At 43.1% G+C, this 24,665-nt stretch overlaps 1 protein-coding gene and 1 long non-coding RNA gene across 2 annotated transcripts in view; both read left to right on the top strand.

Moving 5' to 3' along the window:
* LOC124880625 (junctional adhesion molecule-like) overlaps positions 1-18,705 on the top strand; it is an 84,727-nt gene extending 66,022 nt beyond the window's left edge. The window contains exons 3-5 of the mRNA XM_047385903.1: positions 10,523-10,841; positions 13,079-13,402; positions 17,403-18,705. Coding sequence (XP_047241859.1) covers positions 10,523-10,841; positions 13,079-13,402; positions 17,403-17,497 — 738 coding nt within the window. The 3' untranslated portion in view covers positions 17,498-18,705. The remainder of the gene's footprint in view (positions 1-10,522; positions 10,842-13,078; positions 13,403-17,402) is intronic.
* Positions 18,706-20,009: 1,304 nt separating this feature from the next.
* On the top strand, positions 20,010-23,351 carry LOC124880657. The gene is made up of 2 exons (XR_007041417.1): positions 20,010-20,173; positions 23,047-23,351. It is a non-coding gene; the product is annotated as an uncharacterized LOC124880657 (long non-coding RNA).
* Positions 23,352-24,665: the final 1,314 nt, after the last annotated feature.

Below are 24,665 nucleotides of genomic sequence, written 5' to 3'. Positions count from 1 at the left end.
GGAAACAAGGTTTAATGTTTATAAATTTTATTTATAACTTTATTCAGACATTTTTTTTATTGCAAAGAAACAAATATACAATATATGACCTTGTAACCAAACTGTCCTAAAGGTTATATATGCAGAAGCAATAAGCTTATAATGGCCACTCCCAAAACCAGTTTACACTGGAGTAGAAAGGAGGATAGTTACCTTTATCATATTTACAAAACTAGAATTTACGGAAATAATTACAGTCTGCAATAATAATATTTTAGAAAACCAATAATCCAGCCAACAGCTCGCTGCTGTTAATTACATTCACATGATTCATAATGTTTAATCACATTTGTTTTAAATATGTTTTTAATTATATTAATGTTGTACAGTCTTTTAGCTCCTGGTCTAATTTATTCCATTCATCAACCCCAACAAAAGAAATACAATGTTTGTTTTTAATGTTTGTTCTTACTTTTGCTTTTCTGAACATTTTGTCCCTGATCAAACAGGCTCTGAATATACAACTAATTATTCTTTACAGTACAGTGGTTTTAAGGTCAACCAAATCTTTCAGTTTTAATGTTTGTAGATTAATAAAAATAGTTTTGTATGCTTTCTATAATCAGCTTTATTTAAAATTCAAAGAGCTCTCTTTTGAATGATGAACAAAGGGTTTAGTTTGTTCTGTAGGTGTTTCCTCCACACTTCAATACAGAACATCAGGTCAGGTAGAACTAAGGAGCAGCACAAGAGTTATAAATGTGTTGGATTTAGAAACTCTTTAACTGATTTGGACAACTTTGCTCTAATCAATAATCAATATGTGGTTTCCAACTTAACTTATTTTCTATTATTACCCCCAGAAGTTTGCCATCATTTACTCTTTGGATTTCTGGGTCATTTATTTTCAGTTTTGTGTTGACATTAATACCATGATTTGTGAATATGATAAATTTAGTTTTCTTTAAATTCAAGGTTAATTTGTTTAAATCAAACCAATACTTTAATATATTTAATTTTAGTTCAATTGTGTCCATTAGTGTTTTTAAATATTTATCAGAACTAAGGATATTAGTATCATCCGCAAATAATATATGCAATGTAATAAATGTAATGTTTTTGAAACTAAACATAGATTATTAATAAATATAATAAATAAAAAGGACTCAACGCTGACCCCTGCAGGAAACCAGTGGTCATTGTCAGTAACTGTGAGTCAGTGTTTTCAATGTGGACAGACTGTGATCTATTCTGTAAATCTTGATCCAACAGAGAGACTCACCCCTAGTGCCATATTTACACTATTTGTTGATTAATAATTCATGATTAACAGTATCGAGAGCTTTAGCTAGGGCTAACAACACCCCCACAGTGTATCGTTTGTTATCAATTACATCAGATATTTTTTCCACGAGATCAACAAGTGCAGAGTAGTCGTCCTATCAGGTCTGAACCCTTGTTGCTGTTCACAGAGAATATTAGATTTTACAATAAAAGGAAATAATCTTTTATGAAATGTTTTTTGCAGTAATCTTGAGAATTGAGATAAAAAAGGAAGTCGGTCTGTAATTAGAAACGTTTGTTCCCAGCCTTGTAAATAGGGATAACCTCAGCAATCTTCATCTTTTCTGGAAACTAACTGCAGAAAGAAAACAGCACACACACAGCCTGCACACAAACCACCATGGATATGACATACTGATAAAATCTAGAAGATTAGAGGAGCAGTCTGGACATCAACATCAAGTCCAGCACCAATGTGCACTGATTGTGTCCAGTCAGAACGAAATTGGACAAAATGACACAATTCTACCAAATCATCAACAAAAACTTGAAAGAAATTATGTATCAACTGAGTCTCCCCAGAACCAGAACCAGAACCAGAACCCAACATGGAGAAGCAGCATTCAGTTCTTATGCTCCACTAATTTAGAACAAGCTTGAAGAAAACTGTAGAGATGCTAAATCCCTGAGTTCTTTTAAATCAAGGTTAAAACCCATTTGTTTAGAGCTGCTTTTGTAAACTATTCATTACAACATAGACATTTCTACTAGGGTTAAAGGTCAGTTAAGATTTTCCACCTTGGAACAGACAGCGTAAAGGACCTTGTTGTCCACAGTGAGACTCTTGGTCCAGATGTAGAACAGTTTTAAAAGGAATATTTTCTGCATTATTGAGACACATAACGTTTGATTTAATTTTAAGAAAGTATGGGTCTAAAAGCATCTAGGTGATTTGGGATTTTCCCTTAGAGCGGACCTCGTTGCGAGCAGGTAGAGACGTTACACTACAGAAGACCACTCCCTGACTGACCATGGCTGAGCTGGGCTCTCCTACCAACAGTTAGAGGGAAGGTTACAGAGTGCCCAGAAGGCTCTGACTCTTGGTCCAGATGGGGACCAGTTTTAAAGGAATATTCCCCATTGCCCAGACGCATAATGGGCTAGAAGGGTTCTAAGGAATGACCTCCTCCCCAGAGAGAAACGTTTGATTTTAGGCTGAAAACATATGAACCAAAAAGCACCGAGTGCATCAATAAATGGGTTAAAGATTTTAATTTTCCTGCAGGGGGTCTTACGACTAAACGAACGTTACTCCAGCTCTGGGTAACGTTCGTTTAGTCACTTCCTGTTTTCGCTGTCGGTGAATTGTTTGGTGTGTGAAGCTCTCTCGTTTGATCTGATTTCTCTCTACTGTGATTTCTCTTACTTGTTCTAATACATAAGCACATTAAAACACATACTTTCTGTTGGTGTATTTAACGTTTGGGGACTCTCCGTGTCTTACACGGTTTTTCTAGTAGTGGTAAGGTGTCGCTAGCTTAGCTTTAGCTCCACCATGGCTACCCGTTCTACTGTTTCTCTCTCTGAGTCTCCTCTCTCCTGCTCTCTGTGTCAGATGTTCAGTTACTCCTCTGCCTCCTTTAGTGATAATGGTACGTGTAATAAATGTAGCATTTTTGTAGCTTTGGAGGCGAGGGTGTCGGAATTGGAGGCCCGGCTCCGCGCTGTTGAAAAACCAGCAGATAGCCGAGGCCCCTTAGCCAGCGCGGAGCCACCAAGGGTAGCTCCCCGTAGCAGTCCTCCAGCAGAGCCCGTGCAGCCGGGGCTTCAGGCCGGCTGGGTGACGGTACGTAGAAAGTATAGTCCTAGATCCCAGCCCACAGGTCACCACCAACCCGTCTGCGTTTCTAACAGATTTTGCCCGCTCAGCGACACACCCGCTGAGAAGCCAACTCTAGTAATTGGCAGCTCCATAGTCAGAAACGTGGCACTAGAGACACCAGCGACCATAGTCAAATGTCTGCCAGGGGCCAGAACGGGCGACATCAAATGAGTTCCACCTTCAAAGGTATGGCATTTAACTTTTTATAATTTTTCCTTCCATTCTGGCAGTATTGGTGACTCACCAAAATTGATGTTCAAAGGTGCTGTTGATGTCTCCTCAACTATATGATTGGTCACATGGGGCTCTGAGATGATACCTGCATAGGCTTCCAGTTCAGCAATGATACTTAAAGCTGAAATGAAGGTGGCATGCTTTGTTTCATTGGAGACAGCACCTGGAACCTTATCGAGTGAGCCAACTTGAAGTGCAACCAGACAGCTACTGACAACCAGGCCACCCGGCAGCCCTGAAACCGGGTGCTGAACGACAGCACACTGACTTGTCGCACTAGAAAGCTTGGCACAACCCTCAACCACTACTGTGCAACCAGCTGGAATAAGCACAGGGGTTTTGCTGTGGAGTGTCACAACACCCAAATGGTTGCCACAGTTCTGCTGATGCATTAACTGATGCAGAACTGTTTTAAACCCATATGAGGTAGGTTGAAATGTTGGACAATCACTGGAACGAAATTTTCCATTGAGAATTTCAAGTGTATTCATACCTATTAGTACTGAAACTGGAAATCCGGGTCTCACATCAGGAACAACCAAAGCAAGGGTTTCAACTGTTAAGTCACTCCCAATGAAGTCTTTTGGAAATGTTATTGATACTTCAACATAACCCAGATACGGAACCTGTTGACCTGCAGCCCCTTCAACATGAAGTAGGTCACTTAGCGAGTGAATTGGTTGACCTGAGAGATGCTCATTGAAGAAAGAAACTGGAATTGTAGTGACTTGAGAGCTGGTATCCAGAAGACATTGAGAGTTGTAGCCAGCAATGTTGACTTCTGCTGTACATCTGGAGCCGATTAATCCATTTGGCAAGTTAGTTTTGTTTTTTGTCTGCAACTTGGCACACTTAACAGACTCTCTCTTTGCGGGACAAGGTTGGTCCAGCTCAGTTCCTGTTCACCCCTCATCAGGAACTGAAACTAGTTTAAATGTGCTGAAGTAGAGAGATTTTGTCTCTGTTTCTTCTGTTTATTATAAAATATTTTCCACTTTGCACTGACCAATGCTGGATTAGGCTCATTATCACATTGAGGCTTAACATGGCCATCCTCCCCACAACGGAAACAAAACCCAGGTTTAGAGTTAGAAGTGCTGAAATTTGCATCTTTAACAGTCTTTGTCACATTAGGCTTTGAAGTAGCTTTTGTAGCAAAAGGTAGCTTAGTGCCCATCTGACCTGCTGTTAGAGCAGTGAGCTGCTGCTGTATTGATGCCATCTGCTGGGAAAGCTGTTTAGTCATGTTGTTCAAAGCAATACACAGGTTAGTTTCCTGATCAGTATGTGCAAACTGGACTTGAGATGTAGCCTTCTGTTTAATGGTCCCCAAATGGTGCTTCATCCTCAAGGTTTGTGCTGCTTCCCTGTCCTCTTCAGTTCTAAGTAACAACAAAAACTCAGCAAATGAAGGTGGATTCATTTTTCTCTGTTTAAGTTGAAGTTCTGATATTAGATTATTGTCCCAACGTCCTCTACAAAATTGAGTCAACAGTCGTACGTCCATGTCCTTCTCCAAAACACCTCCTCTCTTTACTGCATGCTGTAGCACAACCTGCAGATGCTGCAAATAGGCACCTGGCTTTTCTCCACTATCTTGATAGGTGTCCATGAATTTAACATACCACTCCTCTCCATCTTGAACAGTTCCATAAGCTGAATCAAGTTGTTGCATGTATACTTTTGGTAATGTATCAGGACTCATATGTTTCACTATATCACAGGCAGGTGGAAGTAGACTATCACGGAGTAGTCTGGTACATTGCAACTGTGACATAGAGGGATCTAGAAGAACTAAATCAACTCTTGTCCATGTGTCATAGTCAGTCTCATGACTTGGCCTGGGGACTTTTCCAGAGAATGCTCTCAGTCTATGGGATGTATGCATATGCAGAGAGCTGTCCCCACTCCTGACAACATGCTCCACAATGTAGCGTTGCATGTGGACCGCTTCTCCTGATCTTGCACTTCAGTTCTGCTGGAGACAGAAGAACTGGAGGGAAGAGGAGCTGACTGTGAAAGGGGTGACAGAGGAAAATGAGTTGAGTTGTAGCATGAGCTAATGGCTGCTGCTCTTCATCTTCCTCCGCAGGTTTTTCCTCTTTTGCCTTCACTGGCACCACAGGACAGTAGTCTGCTACAGACTGCTGTATCTGAGACATCACTTCTGTGGGGACTTCAGCATAATTTTTTCCAGACATCTTGGCAACTTCTTGTAAATCTGCCAAATACTTGTTTGTCTTTAAGCCACCAACCTTTGAGGCATAAATCTCAGACACACTTTCAATATGAAATTTATCACCCACACCTGAAGTAAATGTATATGGTAATATTGGAGATAAGCGTGCTAAAGATAATCCAGAATCATATTCAACAACCAACATTTGATCAAATTCTGATTTGCGTAAATCTATGGTAGTTTTCTGCTTAATATTACCATACTGCTCAAGAAAATGAATGAGTTCATCAGGGGGGTTCTCTAAGACTCCATCAATCAATACTGTATTACAGATTTTTAGACCAAAAGTTTCAAAAACTTCCATGATGGAAACTGAATTGGTGAGTATGAACCAAGACTTATTTGTGCAACTTTATTCAATTGTTTTCCATTAATTACTGATCAAAACAGCTCCTGGCTAGCTCGCCAATAATGTAGCACTACTTAATGTACTAAGAGACTAGATAGCATATGATATCAGAAGACTAAATTCATCTACTGGAGCTGTTGTCAGTAATCAATAAAAACAATGCAAAAGAATAACTGCTTTCAATACCATGTATTTTATATTATATTATTTATATTAAAGTGAACACCACAAGACACAAAACATACATAAAACCAAACAATAAATACTATATGTATATACACAGGACTGCAGTAGATCTTCCATATGAATGTGCACAAAAATCCTAAATTTCCCCTTCGGTCAGCACAATGTCTGATTGACACACATTTAAATAGTTCATGGTCTGATTATCCAGATACTTAAGATGAAAATGTCCAGCGCAATTTGTTCCCGATGAAGAAGAAATGAATAATGGATTGTGTGTCGGTATAGTGAGAAGGAGGGGGAAATACTACGGACCATCAGCCTCCTACCAGACCAGTATGGAGTGAATTTCAAGTTCTCCAGGCCCAACCAGTTGTCAGAAGCTCGCCATCCTTTAACCCTAAAAGGGTCACCAATTCCATATATAGTTCAGTGCATGACAGCTTCATGGCTCCAAGCTCACTGGGTATTCAGATCTGTAGCTCCTTTGTCTCCAGCTCTTCCCCTCACACCTGATTGGGAAAGCTGGAGCAGGCCTGAATAACCACTTCAGGTGCAGTGATTGGCTGAATGCACTGTGTGACTAACTGTCCCTCCAACCAATGGAGCAGCAAAGGCGGGATTAAGGGCAGTTTTTTTCCTGGGTTTCTTTCTGGGTTACACAAGGTTTCTCCATAAAAATATGCAGTAGTGAGTGTGAGGAGCCACAGACCTGCCCCCTGGACCTGGGACAGATACGGAGGAGATCCGAGCCACAGACATCCAAACGCCCCCCAGAGCACAGGAACCCCAGAACAACCACCACTGGGACTACTGCACCCCACCATAGAAGTGCAGGGGAGAGTCCCAGGGGAACCACCCAGCAGCCACAGTGCAGAAGCCCCAAGGAGCTGCAGTGACAAGCCCACATGCCCCGCCGGCGGCCGTCTACGCCTGTCTACGCAGATCTAGCCATGGACCCAGAGACCCGAGAACCCGGGACATATCACTCCCCAAGCAGAGGCTCGACAGAGCCCAGGGTTCCAGGCCCCAGAAAGCAGCAACCGGGAGTGAGCCAGCACACACCAAAGCACCCAGCCCTGATACCGAGAACCATAAGTACAAAAGTGGCCAGAGACACCAACCACCGGCAGATAGTGTGGCGGGAAGGAAATAGGCCCCACATTTGATGGGCAGCCCCAACTGACCCAAGAGAGGGACCAGCCCAAGACCCAGCCTGACACAGAAACAGGTACACACAGTCACAATCACACATTCCCACCCTCACGAGTACACATAAAAACACCCACGCACCCAACATAAAGACAAACAACAATGGACGTCGTACACTCACTCACACTCCCCATACATACTCTGCACTCTCAGGTCCAGGTGTCGATACCCCATAGGGACAACCAGCCCCCAGACCCAGGAGGTGGTCCCCTTCCCTCTGGGGGTGGAGACAGGCAGACCACCCCGGGCACCTGAACCTGGTCCAGGGCCCATGCCTGAAACTGGGTGACCCCGAGCCCCCGCCGCAAACACAGTCCCCAATGACCCCCATCCTTATCCGGAGAGGGGGCCATGTAAAAAAGAGGGGTCTACATGGTCCAAACTAGCCCCGCCAACCAGTGCCGCCACAGAATAAAATAGTCCTAAACCCCCAATGAATTGCGATCCCAACCCCACAAGCCCGCCACCCCAAATGAACCACGACATGAATCTCCCCAAAGGGCCACCCCCAACCAGGACACAGATATCAAACACATGCCCCCCAAACCCGAATGCCATGAATCCCCTCCCCACAGCACATGGGCACACCCCACAGGTGAGCTTCATTCCCGAAAAGCCGACAAAGCCACACCCACACAGCACAAGCTACACATAGCCCCGCCCCAAGCAGCCCCACCGTGTCCCGCCCCCACCACACAGCGCGCCGCGACAGCAAGGCAAGGACCCTGCGCAACGCCACCCCAGCCCACAGGTGCAACAGGGCAGACACCACCAATCACCGAGCTCACAACGGAACCCCCGACCCCACACCAAGACGGGACAAAATCACCAGGCAAGAGGTCCCCGGCCAGCGGCAAGCACTCGGAGCCGCAGTCCTCCACCACGCCCCCGCAACCACACAGACACACCAAATCACTCCCACTGCAATGATTGCCCAGGGAGAAACATTATCCAGCTCAGCTGTACCACCGCTGCTCAGCCGATCCAGGTGCCGGTGACCCCACATCCAAGAAGAGGACACAATCCTCACACGCTGCAGCCCCCCAAACCCCGGAGGTGCCCCAGGATGCTGGCCATCCACCCTCCCGCACAGCACACCTCGCCGCACCAAGCAGGCTGGCCAGCCCCTCCACCAAAGCGAATCCACATCTCAGTCAACACTGCACACTACCCAGCCAAGACCCCCTCGCCGGTGCTCTCTCTTCACCACGACGGACAGGTACAGCGTCCGCATCATTGCTGATGCAATGTGTCTATTGATCTCCCGCTCCATTTTTCCCTCATTTATGAACAAGATCCCAAGATACTTGAACTCCTCCACTTGAGGCAGGACACCCCAACCCGGAAAAGGCACTCTACCCTTTTCCGGCTCAAGACCATGTCCTCGGACTTGGATGCTCAAGTTCTCATAACACACCAGAAGCTGCCAACTCAGCTTTAGATGCCTGATCTGAACCAAGCAGCTCTTGAACTTAGAGATTCAAGCAGCTCCTCATACTGTTGGCCTCCAGGTTCCTCCAGAGAGGACTGTGTTGAAGAGCTTCATTGAACCTTCTTTCAGAACAAGTCCTGTTTGCTCCGTTCTTCTTGCTGACAGCTTATTTTCAGATCTCATGCAGATGATGATGTTAAATCTGAAACCATCTACTCTATGTGTCCTCACAGTGTCCCAGCAGGACTCAGCTGTGGAGATGTTTGAGGGCCATCAGTTCATCCTGCTGCTCTGTGAGTTTGACACTTTTGATTTAGACGACCCCACAGTGGTGTGGAGCCGCTCCAACCTCAGTCCTTCAACCGTCCACCAGCGTCAGCAGGAAGGAGATGACCTGAAGGATCAGAACCAGCATTACAGAGGCAGAACTTCCATGAAGACTGAAGCTCTGGAGACTGGAGATCTCAGCCTGAATCTGACCAACCTGAGGCTGTCTGACAGTGGAACCTACACCTGCACCGTCAGAACCTTTAGAGGAGGAGAACAGAGAGTTACAGACATAGAACTGCTGGTTAAAGGTCAGGAATATAAACAGACACCTGCTGTAGATTCAGGTCAGAGGTCATGATGTTCTTCATGTGTCTCCACAGAACGATTTCCATCCTGGGCCAAAGCTCTCCTGGTTCTCCTGGTTCTGGTTCTAATTGTTGCTGCAGGTCTTTTATATCATTTTCGGTTCTATTTCATGTCAGGTGAGTCTCTAAAACTACATTACCCATAATGCTGATGGTCACTGTCTGATCTCCTGTCATTGTCACAACCTTCTCCATGAGGATCCTGATCAGGACTCTAGAAGCTTCTCGCTGTGTCTCTGAGGAACCTTTAGGTGGTTTCTGGGTCAGATCTCAGCAGCTTCATGTCTCTGTCAGGTTCAGAATCAGAATCAGAAAAGCTTTATTGCTAAGTACGTTTTTGGACATACAAGGAATTTGTTTTGGCGTAGTCGGTGCAATACAATACAAATTAAACAGTATAAACATATCTACAATATAATATAAATATATGTGCACAGTTTTAAGTGAGTGAGAGTAAATATAGAGCAGTATAAGATGCAAGAGCAATACAACAGTGCAGGTGATCATTGTGCAAGTATGGCAGGAGTCCAAGCTGAGCGTTAATGTAACACATAGAGTTACAGGTTACAAGGTTGACGACAAACAGAACCAGAACCTAATGGGTCAGTGACTGAGGATGAAGCAGAGCTTGTTAGTTTGCTGTCAGTCAGCAGCTGATTCCCAGATCTTCATCAGAAGCTGGACAGATATCTCTGACCTGATGCTTCCATCATGGTTCATGAACTCAGAGGGTTCTCAGCTCTCTGATCATCATCTGCTCCACAATATTCTCACTCATCCATCCATCTGATTGGTTCCTTAGTAGTTTCTGACTCCTTCTTTAGTAGCTCCTCCAAATGTCATGAAGAAGAAACACGTCTTCATCAGAAACTGGTTTAAACTGGTTTCTGTCAGACAGAAGACAGACGTCAGGTGAGCTCAGGTCACCTGGTTGGTCCATGTCCTCAAACAACCTGCTGGACCTTCTTCATCCTGAGAGTCCTCCACCAACATGAGACTCAGAGACAAGGAGGAGACAGTCATGTGACCATCAGACCTCCTGCTGCTGTCTGTCCAACTCATCTTGTCCTTTGTTGTCCTCTCAGATTACAAGGTGGAGGTGGATTCAGGGGTGGAGTCGGTCCTGCTGCCCTGCAGAACCATAGTTCACCTGCCTGGAGATGCTAAGGTGGAGTGGATAGACAAGGAAAGAGATAAGGTCCATGTGAATAAGAATGGTTCTGATTTGCCTGAAAAACAGAACCAGTTCTACAGAACCAGAACCAAGATGAATGAAGACCTGCTGAGAACTGGAGACCTCAGTCTGACTCTGAAACATCCCACAGATGGAGACAGTAACATCTACACCTGCATCGTCTCCAGCAGGAAGGGAAACATCCTGATGAAGAAACAAGTTGATCTCTGGGTCAAAGGTCAGTGGTTTAAATCTGATGTTGTTGTATTTTTCCAATCAGCTGATTAGTTGTGATCAATAGTGATCAGAGGCTCATTAGAAGGTGGAAGAGTCAAAGTAAATGTGATGTAATGAGTGCAGCATGTTTCCATAGCAACACATTAGAATGATGAAGATGAGGAACCAGTGCAGGAGGCAGAGGTCCAGTTTCCAGCTCCAGGTTTTCATCACTTCTCATGACAAACACTAATCTGATCAATGGAAGCTTTGGTGGGACTGAAGAAGCAGCTGGACGCTTTGACTCGGGACCATTTCCACTGCTGGAGAAACGGGTTTGGGTTCAGAACCGACACATGGATCAGAAGAGAAACATCAGCATTTAAGTTCCTGCAGCTTTAGAACCAGAACCGCTGGTTTGACATCTGACAGGAACATTTGTCCTGAAATCAGCAGAACCAACATCACATCAAGATTTGCAGCATTTCTCACTAAATTCACATGATAGCAGAAGAACTGAGGCCCAGGTTCTGATAGGTTCTTCCAAGGGAACTGTTTGGATCAGCACAGGAACATTTCTGTCTGGTTCTCACTAACTAGTTGGACCTCCAACAGTAATCAGATGTTTGTGTTTCATCAGTGGAACCAGAGAACCACTCGGTACCAACAGGTGAGTCCACAGAGTCCAGAGAAGATCTCAGAGATCACATGATGAAAGCGACCAGAACCAGAGGTGACTCATGGCTCGGTTCTACTGACAAAATGTTGCTCATTTAAACAAGTCCTCTACTGCTGAAGGTCTGACAGAACCAAACTGAACTGGTCCTCAAGATTCTGTCACAAACACACAGAACCTCATCCTGATTGGTCCACCAACTCACGCTGTTTATTATGGGATGTTGATGGGTGAGAGTTCTTCTGGACTGGAGTTCCAGGTCCAAATAATCTGGAGTGCAGCTCCTTGGGGGAAGGTTTAACTGAATATGAAGGACCAAATTCAACCTGGAAGAACTTTCTCCTTCTGAACATCTGTAGAAGCTCCTCTGTAGGAGACGGGTCCAGATATTTAGCTGTGAAGTTCTGAAAGAATCCAACAGACAGTCTGGTCCAGTTTGAAGTATAGATGTTCCTCTTCATGTTGTGGTTCTGCTCTCAGAGACTGAAGCTTTGACTCGTTTGCTTCATCCTGCTAACATGTTCCAAGGTCCAACAGAACCGATGGAGCAGAACCACTCAGTGATGGAGTTTGTTTGGAGGAAGCAGCAGCTGATCCAATGAAGATCATTTCTGTTACCTTCTGCTCTCATCTTCTTCTGGCCTTCAGCTTTCTATTCAGTTTATTTCTATAGCTCCAATTCACAACACATGTCGTCTCAAGGTTCTTCACAACAGTCAGGTTCATACATTCCTATTAATCCTAATCATTGAACAGTTCAGTCAGATTCAGTTATTTATTCAAATTGGATAAAAAGTTTTTCTATCTAAGGAAACCCAGCAGATTGCATCCAGTCAGTGACTTGCAGCATTCACTCCTCCTGGATGAGCATGTAGAGACAGTGGACAGTCACTGGTGTTGACTTTGCAGCAATCCCTCATACTGAGCATGCATGTAGCGACAGTGGAGAGGAAAAACTCCCTTTTAACAGGAAGAAACCTCCAGCAGAACCAGAACCAGGCTCAGTGTGAGCGGCCATCTGCCACGACCGACTGGGGGTTTGAGAGAACAGAGCAGAGACACAAAGAGAACAAAGAAGCACTGATCCAGGAGTACTTTCTATGGGAAGGAAAAGTAAATGTTAATGGATGTAGCTCCTTTAGTCGTTTCATCTAGAAAGAAAGAACAGATAAACTCTGAGCCAGTTCTCAAGGTTAGAGTCTGAAAAAGAGAACATAGAGTTAGTTACAGTAGAAGCTCAGTCAGTAGCCATGTCTAGGAGAGAGAAAGGGTTAAACACTGAAAGACAGGGCCATGTGGATCATCTGTAGAAGGTGAGTATTAAGTTGTTGCCAGCAGAAGCTTGGACGATTCCCCTCTCCAGAAAGGTGTCACAGGTAGACACAGAGTCAGGCCAGGTGTAGCTTCTAGGAAGAGAAAAGAGAGAGAATATAAAGTTAAAAGCTGAAATAACAGCAAATAATGCAAAATTGGAGATTTTCTCCATTGGAGATGATTCTATACAATCAGTCAATAAAGTGATAAAGAGCTGCTGCTGCTGCTGCTGTCTCTACAGCTCATCTTCCTCTTTGTTGTTCTCTCAGACTGTCAGGTGAAGGTGGAGGAGGGGGCGGAGTCTGTCCTGCTGCCGTTCACAACAACACCTGATCTGCTGGGAGATGCTAGAGTGGTGTGGTGGGACATTAAAGAGAGGAAGGTCCATGTGTTTGAGAAAGGTTCTGATCATCTTGACGAACAGGACCAGTTCTACAGAAACAGAACAAAGATGAATGAAGACCTGCTGAAAACTGGAGACCTCAGTCTGGTTCTGAGACGTCCCACAGAGAGAGACAGTGGAGAGTACAGATGTAGAGTCTGGAGGAAGGGAGAACTGCTGAGAAGGAAAACATTTCAGCTCGAAGTCAAAGGTTTGTCTCTTGGTCCATCTATCTTCTGTCCATCTGTCTTCTGTCCATCTATCTTCTGTCCATCTGTCTTCTTTCCATCTGTCTTCTGTCCATCTATCTTCTGTCCATCTATCTTCTGTCCATCTGTCTTCTGTCCATCTATCTTCTGTCCATTTATCTTCTGTCCATCTGTCTTCTGTCCATCTGTCTTCTGTCTATCTGTCTTCTGTCCATCTGTCTTCTGTCCATTTATCTTCTGTCCATCTATCTTCTGTCCATCTGTCTTCTGTCCATCTATCTTCTGTCCATCTGTCTTCTGTCCATCTGTCTTCTGTCCATCTGTCTCCTGTCCATCTATCTTCTGTCCATCTGTCTTCTGTCCATCTGTCTTCTGTCCATCTATCTTCTGTCCATCTGTCTTCTGTCCATCTATCTTCTGTCCATCTGTCTTCTGTCCATCTGTCTTCTGTCCATCTATCTTCTGTCCATCTGTCTTCTGTCCATCTGTCTTCTGTCCATCTATCTTCTGTCCATTTATCTTCTGTCCATCTATCTTCTGTCCATCTTTCTTCTGTCCATCTATCTTCTGTCCATCTGTCTTCTGTCCATCTATCTTCTGTCCATCTGTCTTCTGTCCATCTATCTTCTGTCCATCTGTCTTCTTTCCATCTGTCTTCTGTCCATCTATCTTCTGTCCATCTATCTTCTGTCCATCTGTCTTCTGTCCATCTATCTTCTGTCCATTTATCTTCTGTCCATCTGTCTTCTGTCCATCTGTCTTCTGTCTATCTGTCTTCTGTCCATCTGTCTTCTGTCCATCTATCTTCTGTCCATCTATCTTCTGTCCATCTGTCTTCTGTCCATCTATCTTCTGTCCATCTGTCTTCTGTCCATCTGTCTTCTGTCCATCTGTCTCCTGTCCATCTATCTTCTGTCCATCTGTCTTCTGTCCATCTGTCTTCTGTCCATCTATCTTCTGTCCATCTGTCTTCTGTCCATCTATCTTCTGTCCATCTGTCTTCTGTCCATCTGTCTTCTGTCCATCTATCTTCTGTCCATCTGTCTTCTGTCCATCTGTCTTCTGTCCATCTATCTTCTGTCCATTTATCTTCTGTCCATCTATCTTCTGTCCATCTTTCTTCTGTCCATCTATCTTCTGTCCATCTGTCTTCTGTCCATCTATCTTCTGTCCATTTATCTTCTGTCCATCTGTCTTCTGTCCATCTGTCTTCTGTCTATCTGTCTTCTGTCCATCTGTCTTCTGTCCATCTGTCTTCTGTCCATCTATCTTCTGTCCATCTATCTTCTGTCCATCTGTCTTCTGTCCATCTATCATCTGTCCATCTGTCTTCTGTCCATCTGTCTTCTGTCCATCTGTCTCCTGTCCATCTATCTTCTGTCCATCTGTCTTCTGTCCATCTGTCTTCTGTCCATCTATCTTCTGTCCATCTGTCTTCTGTCCATCTATCTTCTGTCCATCTGTCTTCTGTCCATCTATCTTCTGTCCATCTATCTTCTGTCCATCTGTCTTCTATCCATCTATCTTCTGTCCATCTATCTTCTGTCCATTTATCTTCTGTCCATCTGTCTTCTGTCCATCTGTCTTCTATCCATCTATCTTCTGTCCATCTGTCTTCTGTCCATCTGTCCATCTGTCTTCTGTCTATCTGTCTTCTGTCCATTTATCTTCTGTCCATCTGTCTTCTGTCCATCTATCTTCTGTTCATCTGTCTTCTGTCCATTTATCTTCTGTCCATCAATCTTCTGTCCATCTATCTTCTGTCCATCTATCTTCTGTCCATTTATCTTCTGTCCATCTGTCTTCTGTCCATCTGTCTTCTGTCCATCTATCTTCTGTCCATCTGTCTTCTTTCCATCTGTCTTCTGTCCATCTATCTTCTGTCCATCTGTCTTCTGTCCATCTGTCTTCTGTCCATCTGTCTTCTGTCTATCTGTCTTCTGTCCATCTGTCTTCTGTCCATCTGTCCATCTGTCTTCTGTCCATCTATCTTCTGTCCATTTATCTTCTGTCCATCTGTCTTCTGTCCATCTATCTTCTGTCCATCTATCTTCTGTCCATTTATCTTCTGTCCATCTGTCTTCTGTCCATCTGTCTTCTATCCATCTATCTTCTGTCCATCTGTCTTCTGTCCATCTGTCCATCTGTCTTCTGTCCATCTGTCTTCTGTCCATTTATCTTCTGTCCATCTGTCTTCTGTCCATCTATCTTCTGTCCATCTGTCTTCTGTCCATCTATCTTCTGTCCATCTATCTTCTGTCCATTTATCTTCTGTCCATCTGTCTTCTGTCCATCTGTCTTCTGTCCATCTATCTTCTGTCCATCTGTCTTCTGTCCATCTGTCCATCTGTCTTCTGTCCATCTAACTTCTGTCCATTTATCTTCTGTCCATCTGTCTTCTGTCCATCTATCTTCTGTCCATTTATCTTCTGTCCATCTGTCTTCTGTCCATCTATCTTCTGTCCATCTGTCTTCTGTCCATCTATCTTCTGTCCATCTGTCTTCTGTCCATCTATCTTCTGTCCATCTATCTTCTGTCCATTTATCTTCTGTCCATCTGTCTTCTGTCCATCTGTCTTCTGTCCATCTATCTTCTGTCCATCTGTCTTCTGTCCATCTGTCCATCTGTCTTCTGTCCATCTAACTTCTGTCCATTTATCTTCTGTCCATCTGTCTTCTGTCCATCTATCTTCTGTCCATCTATCTTCTGTCCATTTATCTTCTGTCCATCTGTCTTCTGTCCATCTTTCTTCTGTCCATCTATCTTCTGTCCATCTGTCTTCTGTCCATCTGTCTATCTGTCTTCTGTCCATCTATCTTCTGTCCATTTATCTTCTGTCCATCTGTCTTCTGTCCATCTATCTTCTGTTCATCTGTCTTCTGTCCATTTATCTTCTGTCCATCTGTCTTCTGTCCATCTATCTTCTGTCCATCTGTCTTCTGTCCATCTATCTTCTGACCATCTATCTTCTGTCCATTTATCTTCTGTCCATCTATCTTCTGTCCATCTATCTTCTGTCCATTTATCTTCTGTCCATCTATCTTCTGACCATCTATCTTCTGTCCATTTATCTTCTGTCCATCTATCTTCTGACCATCTATCTTCTGTCCATTTATCTTCTGTCCATCTATCTTCTGTCCATCTGTCTTCTGTCCATCTATCTTCTGTTCATCTGTCTTCTGTCCATTTATCTTCTGTCCATCTGTCTTCTGTCCATCTATCTTCTGTCCATCTGTCTTCTGTCCATCTATCTTCTGTTCATCTGTCTTCTGTCCATTTATCTTCTGTCCATCTGTCTTCTGTCCATCTATCTTCTGTCCATCTGTCTTCTGTCCATCTGTCCTCTGTCCATCTATCTTCTGTCTATCTATCTTCTGTCCATCTGTCTTCTTTCCATCTATCTTCTGTCCATCTATCTTCTGTCCATCTGTCTTCTGTCCATCTATCTTCTGACCATCTATCTTCTGTCCATCTATCTTCTGTCCATCTGTCTTCTGTCCATCTATCTTCTGACCATCTATCTTCTGTCCATTTATCTTCTGTCCATCTATCTTCTGACCATCTATCTTCTGTCCATTTATCTTCTGTCCATCTATCTTCTGTCCATCTTTCTTCTGTCCATCTGTCTTCTGTCCATCTATCTTCTGTCCATCTATCTTCTGTCCATTTATCTTCTGACCATCTATCTTCTGTCCATCTATCTTCTGTCCATCTGTCTTCTGTCCATCTATCTTCTGACCATCTATCTTCTGTCCATTTATCTTCTGTCCATCTATCTTCTGACCATCTATCTTCTGTCCATTTATCTTCTGTCCATCTATCTTCTGTCCATCTGTCTTCTGTCCATCTATCTTCTGTCCATCTATCTTCTGTCCATCTGTCTTCTGTCCATCTGTCTTCTGTCCATCTATCTTCTGACCATCTATCTTCTGTCCATTTATCTTCTGACCATCTATCTTCTGTCCATCTGTCTTCTGACTGACTGTCTTCTGTCTCCTCAGCAGCAACAGTTCAGGTCCAGGACCAACCAGAGGAGATCAGGACCAGAACCAGCTCCACTGATCCGACTCCTCTGATGGCTGAACATCAAGTCTGATCAGTTTGTTGATCCATCTTTGATTACTGATCCAATCTGACTTTGGATCAGAGAGAAGATCTCAGTGAAGGTTCTGATGGATCATCAGAGGAACTGTTATGGATGTATGATTCTGTGGCCTTTCTAATCATCTCTTTTCTTTCTTTTCTTTGCTGCCTGTGTCTGAGCTGGAGAACCATTTTATGATGACTGGTTCTGGTTTTAAATGGACCAGTGAGTACTGGTGTCTTTCTGGAGATGATTGTGAAGACAACTTTAAATGGACCCTCCTCTCTGATGGAGTCAGTCAGAGAAATAATTCCCTGCTGATCCTGTGAGGTCTTCTCCTTAAACACCTCCACACACTCTGGTTCTGGTCCTCTGATGGTTCTGGTAAAAACATGCTGCAGCGTTTCTCTGCCCGGATCAGAACCTGGAGGGAAACTGATGAAGTCATTAATAAAGTCCAGTGAGATTCAGACGTCCTGGATCAGTGTTCTGGTTCCTGAGTGGTCCGATGCTTTGACTGGAAGAGGCTGTCTGCAGAACCTGAACCTCATCCATGGATTGGGTTTGGATCAGCTGTGGAGCTACGCTCACTGGCCACTTTATTAGGGACCCCTGTTGATTGGCTCGTTAACACAGTGAAGTGAAATGAATTGTTATGATGGAGATGAAGAACCACCCAGAACCCTCTGTCCAGATGTTCTTCTGCCAGGTGATCCAACCTGGACACACAGCTGCAGATGAACCTGAGGACGTCTGTGGAGGACAGGACTCTGAGAGCTGGAGGTCTGATGTGTTTAAGATGGAGAGAAACGGTGGGATTTATTAATGCTGCAGTCAGAACAGCAACAGATTTAACATTTGAACCCAATCGGACCCAGAAATCTGACCCAGCACCAGCCTGAACCTCCTGAGGAACAACCTCTCCATCATTATTTTCTCATCAACTCAAATCCAGATGAGGAAAAATATGAAAACTGTTTACTTCAAGTTAATAATTTGAATGTTTTGACCAAAGAAAACCTGTAAATATTTTGTGCCTTTAGGGTTTATTTCAGGTCCAGTTTGACTGATCCTCCAGAACCATGTTAGAACTTGTTCTCCTCAGTGTGACGATGCAGCAGAGAGAGATGGTTCCAGTCCTGATCAACAGCAGCTCACATGTTAAATATTAGTTCTTCTATCCAGGCAGCCATTAGTCCAGGTTTTAAACTGCTAGCAGCTTTTTCTACATCTGTTACCTGATCAACTCATTTTATCAAGTTCTGATCAACGTTTCTGGTTCTGTATTTCTATGTCCTGTCAATGTTCTGATCCATATTTGATCTTCTATGGAGCTCTGTTACTGTGTGGAAAGCAGATTCGTGGTTTTTTTCCCTACATGCACCAGGGCAGTTTTGTTCTACAAAAAGGAAATTTCAAGATAATATCCTGATTGGATGAATAGCAAGAAGCTTGTTGCTCCGTCACAGTGACAGTCCAGCAGACAGTCTTAGTACTGGGAAGAGAGGAAACTCAAAGTTCATACATAATAAAAACAAAACATTATAAGAAAGTTTTATTTTTTAAGACAGTCATAGAATTTCATTAGATTTAGGCAAGAAACAAGCAGTTCTTCAATTATTCTTGTTTATGTGTCAAACAACACTGCCACCTAGTGGTTAAATACAGACATTGCTCTCTGTTCATTTATTACTGTTAGCAGACATCACTTATTACAAAATTTGAATATATTCACATGGAAAGAGTTGTTTTCCTATTCACTAATTTCCTTTTTTTATACATGTCCAATTCATAACCAGTCATTTAAAGCGCCAGCAATTCGCGCTGCCAGCGGGCGACAACGCTTCACTCGCTTCACTCGCTCCACAGCGTCATCCAATAGGAGGAGCTTCTTTCTGCTGCTTGCTGGTTTTAACTCAACATGGAGACATGGAGAGAGTCATGGTGCGTTACTTATAGAAAGCTGAACAACGGCGCCGGCGTCCTCGTCCCTGGGTTCACCAGAGACAGAACCAGAGACGGTTTGGAGAGTACCACCACCTACTGCAGGAACAGCGTCTAGATCACGATTGCTTTCAGCGGTTCTTCCATCTATCCAGGACCCAGTTTGAGGACCGGCTGTTGTGGGACGAAATCAGCCTCCAGGACACCAACTGAGTAAATAATTCTGGACTCAATAGAAAAACAAATTGTACTGTCCTCAACTTCTAAATATAATAAACATTTTTGTGCCAAAACATATGGACGAGTACCGGGAAAATTCACCAGGCAGGAGCTGATATGACAACAGAATGTAGCATGGTAGCCATAAGTACTGAATAATCATGTAATAATGGCTGATCGGCGACCTAGAAATCAGGCTTGCTGACATGAATCTGATAATTAAATACTTATGAATGAAATATCATTTCCTACATGAACATAGATGTACCCTGAGCATTTGTTGGGAGTTTCATACTTGTATGACATCTGTTATGCTGATATTAGAGCTATTGTAAATATGAATCTGAGAACATTATTTAATATTAACTTCCTCAGTTCATTCCGATCAGTTCGTTCTGTGAACAAAGGTTAGCTTCCCGCTAACCTCCAGCTGTGGATGAAGAACGAACGTTGTCCGCTGCGGTCTCTGCCGTCTTCGGGCTTCTCTCGAACAGTTTTGCTTCTGTGGGGCCTCGAAGAGAAAATGTAAGCAACTCTTACACCTTCATTTCCCCGTTCATGAATGAAAATACTGGATACACAGATAGTATTTCATTTTACTTAACTTTGCATATGATCGATGATCATATGGCTTCCTTGGATCCAGTTGAATTTATATCTTTTTGCCAGCAAAAGACATTTGCGCGCTGGGACTCTCCTGAACCGTCCTCCTCGGAGGCCGTGTGGAAAGAGAAAGACTTGTGGAAAGGTGGGGGCTTTTATTTGGGTAATGGCGCCACAGGAAGTCCACAGTTACCCCCTTTCCTGGCTGTGCTGGAAGAAGGTTAATACACTTTATTTTGAAAAGTTCCAGGAAAGTATGTACCGGAGTTTTAGTGTTGAAACCCATGGCTGTGGTCCCAACAGAGCTATAGACGTGACGTAAATTAACAGAAAAGTTCTGAGTTTTCAACTCCAGCAAAATTCGATTCGCGTACATCGCAGGTTTCACTTCGCTCTATTCGCCTAAATGACACCGTTTGCATCGCTTCGCTCCTGAACACGCCTTTACATAGGGTTAACATAGTAAATAGCTTGCTCCTGTCCTGCATTCATGTTGGGTGTGAATGCACTTTAACAGAGCCCTTTGTTCTCAGACTGCAGCTTTACTGGTGGTTCCTAGAGTCTCTAGAAGTAGAATGGGAGGCAGATCCTTTAGTTATCAGGCTCCTCTCCTGTGGAACCAGCTCCCAGTTTTAGTCCGTGAGGCAGACACCCTGTCTACTTTTAAGGCTAGGCCAACATTATCCAGCACTTAGAAATCGAACCACCCAGAGCTCCAGCCTGCCAAAGCAGCCAACACTCAGAAGAGCCCAGGGACACATCCCAGCTATTGAACTGGTTCCAGGGAGGTCAAGATGAAGGGACCACCAGAGTCCAACAGTCCCTGCAGCCCACAGTGGTCCTGACCCATTTCTGAGAACCATAGGCCAGCAGCCAGGAACGCTCCACTTCCCCATAGACCTGCTCAATGGATAAATGATTACTTGGTCTTAGATGATGACCAGAAAGCATCTTGCTGCACAATATCCCAACAGAAAGAGGAAATTAGTTTATAAAACTGAATCAAATTACACTTTGGTTTGATGCTTGATGGTTTGGTTTATGCTTTCTCAGAGCTTTTCATGATTTGCAGACTTTAAACATTGAACTCTAAGTTAAGACCACTATTAGTCCAGGCAGTTATTCTTGGTCTAAGCCTAGAGGAAATATATACTGTAGATCTAAATCATGGCTGCGTTCTTTAGGTAAATTCAACATTGAAATCAGGTCTACTGCTCCCAGACTGAAGTTTTTTCTGACACTTCATCTGCTGAGGTGGGTTTATCTAATCGTTGTTAGAAGTCTACAATAATTGCAGAGACCACTAAAGGACCAGCGGCTCAAAGTAAAACAAGGTCACATATAACCGAATATTAGCAAGAATCTCACCCAGCTTTTACAGTTCAATGTCCTATGATACTGGCTCCAGAGGTACTAATCACCTCCTGGGCTGAAGCCCAGATGTTTCCAAGACAGGAAGACATATAAAAGAACATGTCTGTTAAAAAGATGCATTAAGCCCCAAAATGACAATAGACTTCATTTTTATCTAAAATCAACCAGATTTGTTTCTGTTGTGTTCCATCTAATCACTGCCTGATCCACCTAACCTGACAATGAGTCCAAAGAACAAGACAAAAAATGGTCATTTGTTCAGTTCAGGAGCGTCAACCTGCTTCGTTCATTACCTGAAAAGTTACACTGAGCGCCTCAACAGGGCTACAATAGGGGAGACGCCTCATTTCAGAGCCGCTGTGGAGCCAACCAGAGAGAAGGAGCCTGGTTGGGGTGAGCGACCAAGAACAGGTGGAAGCAGAGCAGCTGAACCCAGGATGAAGTTAACGTTAAACCTGAGAGCTGACTCAGAATGGGCTAATTGTAAGCTAGCGCTAATCACTGATTCACTCAGCAAGACATGAGGTGGAGGATCATTAATGAGCATCAGATAGAGTTAAATGGGCTGGCCGTGATAGAAAACAGTAGAACCTTCTCTGTGAGCTTCTCTGTGGTCCTTTAGTTCAGTCACAATCAAAGCATTTAATCCTAATGTAGCTGAACACATTAGAAGGTCCTTCAGATCAACACATTGCATCTCATGACTGCAGCCGGTCCTCTAGTCCAGTTCTACATGTAGACAGAACCAGGTGTTACTTAATAAACCAGGAAAATATCTCCTGGTGCCAGAAAGATGGAGTAGAAAGAGCAACAGTAAGCCTCCATCTTCTGTTTCATATCTTCTGGTTCTAAACATTCAGCTCTGGGTTGTTTAAAGGAGCAGAATTAATGAAAATAAATCATAGTTAATCACAGGTGGATTATTAATTAGTTCACTGGTTTATTATCTGAATACTAAACCTAATATGTAATATTATATAAACTAAACTCATTAAAGAAAGATACAGTTTTACTCAAGTTAATACATTCATACCACTTTATGTTTACATTTATTAATAATTGTAATATTAGTACTGATAACAGGACAAAAGATGAGAGTCCAAGAAAAGTCCAGGATGAGGCTCTAAGTTCTGTTTTAAACACCTTTTTCTCTACAGAAAGTGTTTCATAGTAAAGACTGAACTAATGACTCAGTGGAGAACAACAGACTGGGTTGTTAAATGTTTCATTTATTATTTTTAGCAGGTAAAATATAAATAGTTTCTTTATAAGTGGAATGAAGATCTGGAAAGATGCAGTAAAACAGAACAGGTTCATGAAGGTTTGGAAGTTCTCAGCAGAATTAAAAGAAAGCAATAAATAAATGTGTTTTTTGGATCTTAACATTTGACTAAGATTTCAGAAAATCAACTTTATATCAGTTTCCTTTTTAGAAATGACGACCCTGGAGCCTCAGGACTGGAACACCTTGATGAGAGGAACGTGTCAAAGGTCATCTAGTCGATGAGAAGAGGAACCCATTTATTGAGCCACAGTAAACAGAGTTTCTCTGAATTTAAGAACAACTTTAGTCAGACGGACTGAGCAGAAACTCAGATTAAAGTTTATTAAAAGATCATAAAATATCTGCTTCACTAAAATGTTTTTTCATCAGTTATAAACTGTTTCTCTTCATCCTTCACTTCAACTACGAGCAAAACATTAAAACAAGTAAAATTATTGTTAACCTTTGATGTTTGATTGACAATAATTAACATTCAATGAAAACCAGCCAAGGCAGAGAACTGGTTCAACATGTCCTATATTAGTTTATTTCTAAATGACTTAGAAACTGGGCCGCTGTCTGATGAAAATGAAACTATTTAGGGCCTGGGCTAAAGCCCCCAATGTTCCAGACCCTAGAAACGCCCCTGGTGGTGCCTCTACTTTATCATTTAATTTGTTCTGTGATGGAGCTCCTAACTGGAATCATTCATATGTGGAATTTATTTTCCTCATTCAAATGAATTAAATACAATGAATCTGTTCCAGACGCCATGAAACACCTCGATGCAGCACTCATGAACATGAAGATGATCTCAAAAAGATGATAAAAAGTTAACCTTTTATCAATAGTTGAACTGATGTGGAGCAGAAAAGGTTCAGAGGAAACACAAAGAAAACAGGAAGTAAATCACAGTAAAAACTTTACGATTCATTTCTAATACAGGACCTTCAGATTATCTGCAGGAAGAAACACCTTGTTGTTCTAGATCAGATAGATCAGGGAGTTGAACCATGTCTGGGAAATATTCTGGTGATGAATAACTTCCCTATGATGGATGGTTTATCTCCATCCTCCCTGTTATGAGGCTGAGAGACGTGGTTGGATGGTCCATATCTACAGTCTTCCTTGAGAGTCTAGTCTGCTTTTAACGTTCATTTTAAGACACATAAATATATTCAGCTGAGATTTCATGATGGAAGATCTTTATTCCAGTAAGAATTCAGTCCCGTTCATCATTAATCTTCCAGGTTTCATATTTCTGTTTTTAACCAATAATCCTAGAAGTTTTCACAAAGATCTGTCCAGTTGTCTCCAACATTCTCTAGAAATGTGGCATGAATTTCCATTCAGACCCATTCAGAAAGTTACAGTTTACCAGCAGCCATGTAGGGAAACCATTAAACACGTGGAACAAGCTGCTATGGTCAGATTAAGGAAGATCTGGACAACATGCAGAAGAACCTTCACCCAGAACACTCCATGTGGACCATGGTGGTGGCAGCATCATGCTGTGGGGATCCTTTTCAGAGACACAGAAGCTGGACAGAGTTGATGGGAAGAAAAGTATTTATGACATCATTTGGAGCTCTAAGTGCTGACCTTAAAAGGAAAGGTTTAAAGTGTGAAAGGAAGAAGTCCAATCGGGTCGGCTCTGGTCATCTCCAACCACCACCATGATGAAACCAGTAAATGTCTTGGTCATCTCAGCTCTCTGGGATCTGCTGCCATAACATAAAGAGAAGTCCTCTTTATTCCTCCTGCTTGTCTCCAGGT

This window comes from Girardinichthys multiradiatus, chromosome 14, assembly GCF_021462225.1.
Source record: "Girardinichthys multiradiatus isolate DD_20200921_A chromosome 14, DD_fGirMul_XY1, whole genome shotgun sequence".
Classification (NCBI taxonomy): domain Eukaryota; kingdom Metazoa; phylum Chordata; class Actinopteri; order Cyprinodontiformes; family Goodeidae; genus Girardinichthys; species Girardinichthys multiradiatus.
This window is presented reverse-complemented; position numbering and strand designations above follow the sequence as displayed.